The sequence below is a fragment of the Phoxinus phoxinus genome (assembly GCF_949152265.1).
Source record: "Phoxinus phoxinus genome assembly, chromosome: 5".
In the NCBI taxonomy this organism is placed as follows: domain Eukaryota; kingdom Metazoa; phylum Chordata; class Actinopteri; order Cypriniformes; family Leuciscidae; genus Phoxinus; species Phoxinus phoxinus.
This window is the reverse complement of record NC_136880.1, coordinates 18,533,790-18,536,558: the sequence shown is the minus strand read 5'-3', so window position 1 is coordinate 18,536,558 and position 2,769 is coordinate 18,533,790. Positions and strand designations below refer to the sequence as shown.

At 38.4% G+C, this 2,769-nt stretch overlaps 1 protein-coding gene across 1 annotated transcript in view; it reads right to left on the bottom strand.

Annotated features, from left to right (window-relative positions):
* Positions 1-169, bottom strand: part of ipo13a (importin 13a) — a gene marked incomplete at its 5' end in the record, with an annotated part of 15,746 nt that extends 15,577 nt beyond the window's left edge. Inside the window, one exon of the mRNA XM_079613365.1 lies at positions 39-169. Coding sequence (XP_079469491.1) covers positions 39-169 — 131 coding nt within the window. The remainder of the gene's footprint in view (positions 1-38) is intronic.
* Positions 170-2,769: the final 2,600 nt, after the last annotated feature.

Here is a 2,769-nt window from a genome sequence, read left to right as displayed (position 1 = left end):
CCCCATCCCTTCTGAATGAAGTCCTTCCTGAAGATCACGTGACTTCAAAAAGGGAGATTTTGGAATCGGGACCCAGTGCAGCCTCTCCTCCTCCGACTGATTCGTCAAGCGATGAGGTCACACCTACTCCATCACAAGCATCCAATGACAGCTCTCCGTCACCAGCCATCTCACAGACCCCTGCGCTACAAGATGTCACCACCACCCTCAACACGGACACAGCCTCAGCGCCAGGCAAGACTAATCAAATTAAACCTAATCGAATCGCAAACGCGATCTGTCATGAATCAGTCTAACTTGGCTTTGAAAACAAATTTGCCATTCGTTGTGTTGAGAACAACAACATGGACAGCGGCAGATAAGGCTGCAAAATGAACAGTTATGAAGAGTTGAAAGAGGTTTAACGTTTTATATCGGGACGGACTTCAAACCATCATCACATTCGTTTACGTTGAACTTTAAAGCTCTGCACTGAAAAGAAAAATTCACTCAGAAATTGCGAGCGAATTACACAAATAATTACAAAATACGGCAAGTAACGCATTGAATTAAATATGAAGACTGAAATAATAGTTTTGGTTACACTTTATTTTAAGGTGTCATTGTTACAGTGTAATATATTTAAGTACCGAGTAATAATAATTAACAACATGTACTTACTATAGGATTAGGGTTTGGTTAAAGGGTTAATTGCATGTAATTATGCTTAATTAACTGTTATTACTATGTAAGTACATGTAACATAACAAGGAAACAGTAAAATAAAGTGTTACCGTATTTTGTTCTAAAACGTACTGCAAATTAATTATTTTACTTGCTTTAAACGCTTTACTTCGCTTCAGTAAGAGCCGTGGCTTTTTGGTTAGTGCTCATGTTGGAAATGTGGGTTCGATTCTGACCTATTCATTACTAAACCATAAAACCATATACATTTTTTAAGAATATTTTGCATTTGATTTTTTTTAAATCCAAAAATTTCAATAATTTGCCATCATTATATATTGGCTTTATCACAGTCATCTTCCACGCTGCTTTCTACATGTTGCCATTTGTGTCCGACATCGAAAAACCGTTTACATGACGGTTACATATAGTGGCACTACTCGCATATCGTTGTATGAATACAATGATTCATGTGTGTGTACATCACTGTGTTCCACTTTAGAGATAAAACGCTGGGCTTAATGTGACAGAATCAAGACTGAACTCATGAGACTCTCTGGGAAAGTGCCACATTGCACCCACTTGATCAGACGTCTATCTGTAAATAATGGCTGGACGTGGGCGTAACATTTTGGAACACGACTGTGCTTGTAAATAATATCCCTCTCTCATACTGTCATTTCACTGGAAACACAGCTATATTTAGGGCAGTTGAATATCTACTTATTGGTTTACTGCACTTATGCCAGACCTTAAGTATGACTGTTGAAAACAACTTCAAAACACAAGTTCTTCGAAACTTGCCTGGCAGAAAATAAAACGGGTAAAAAAAATACCATAGATCTAACAGTACACTGAAGGAGGGACCCGTGACCAGGGTTGGCAGGTTTGCGAACAAAAACCAGCCCAACTGCTATTCAAAACCTTAACCTGCCCAATCATGGCCAAAACTAGCCCAAAAGTTGTTGCTTCAACCTATCTGTCTGTCTGTCTGTCTATCTATCATCTATCTGTCTATCATCTATGTCTGTCTTTTTATCTATCTATCTATCTATCTATCTATCTATCTATCTATCTATCTATCTATCCACCCGTCCGTCCGTCTATCTCTCTGTCTATCATCTATCTATCTATCAGTCTTTCTTTTTATATCTGTCTATCATCTATATATCTCTGTCTTTCATCTATGTCTGTCTTTCTATCTATCTATCTATCTATCTATCTATCTATCTATCTATCTATCTATCTGTCTGTCTATCATCTATATATCTCTGTCTTTCATCTATGTCTGTCTTTCTGTATATCTATCTATCTATCTATCTATCTATCTATCTATCTATCTATCTATCATCTGTCTGTGATGATTATAGCAAAAAAAATCAGACGAAAATTATTTTAATTAGTGGAAAATCTAAAATAAATCTGTATATACTCCTATATAGTGCTAATTAGATTCATCTTTGTTCATCTTAATGAACTTTTCATGAAATCAACACTGCACACACTCCTGTTTTGCATTGTGGCTGTGTTTTGCATAGATTAGCACCACTCACACTCTAGTGTCTAGATACTCTATCATGCTTTTCACAACTTCTTAAAAAACTTAAAATCCTTAATTCATACTTTCTCAAATCTTACCTTCACTACTTTTTCCTCCCATGTTCAAAGCTTGTGTTTCTGTGCCAATTTTCCTCCTGCAGGTTTTTCGGTTGGCGGCAGCTCATCTCTTTCTTATGTGAAGAGCACCGTTTCAGATTCAGCAGCCACAGCTCCTGCGACATCCATCAGTCCAAGTGAAGGACATCAGACCTTCTCCACCTCAACCAGCAGTGCGTCCCAGTCAACACAAACAGCTCCACCATTCACCCCCAGTTACCCTCAGACCTCTCAGTTTGCCCTGACCAGCAGTTCAGAGGTCACTGGACCCGCTCCTTCAGAAGACCATGACGAGCCCTCTGAACTGGACGTGGGTGATCAAGGTGTGTGGATAGCCAACATTTCCCTGCCATGTAGTTTAAAGATAGATCATGGGGAAATAAAAATGATATCATCATTTCATAACCCTCATGTCATTTCGAACCCATAAGACTTCAGACCATAAGATAT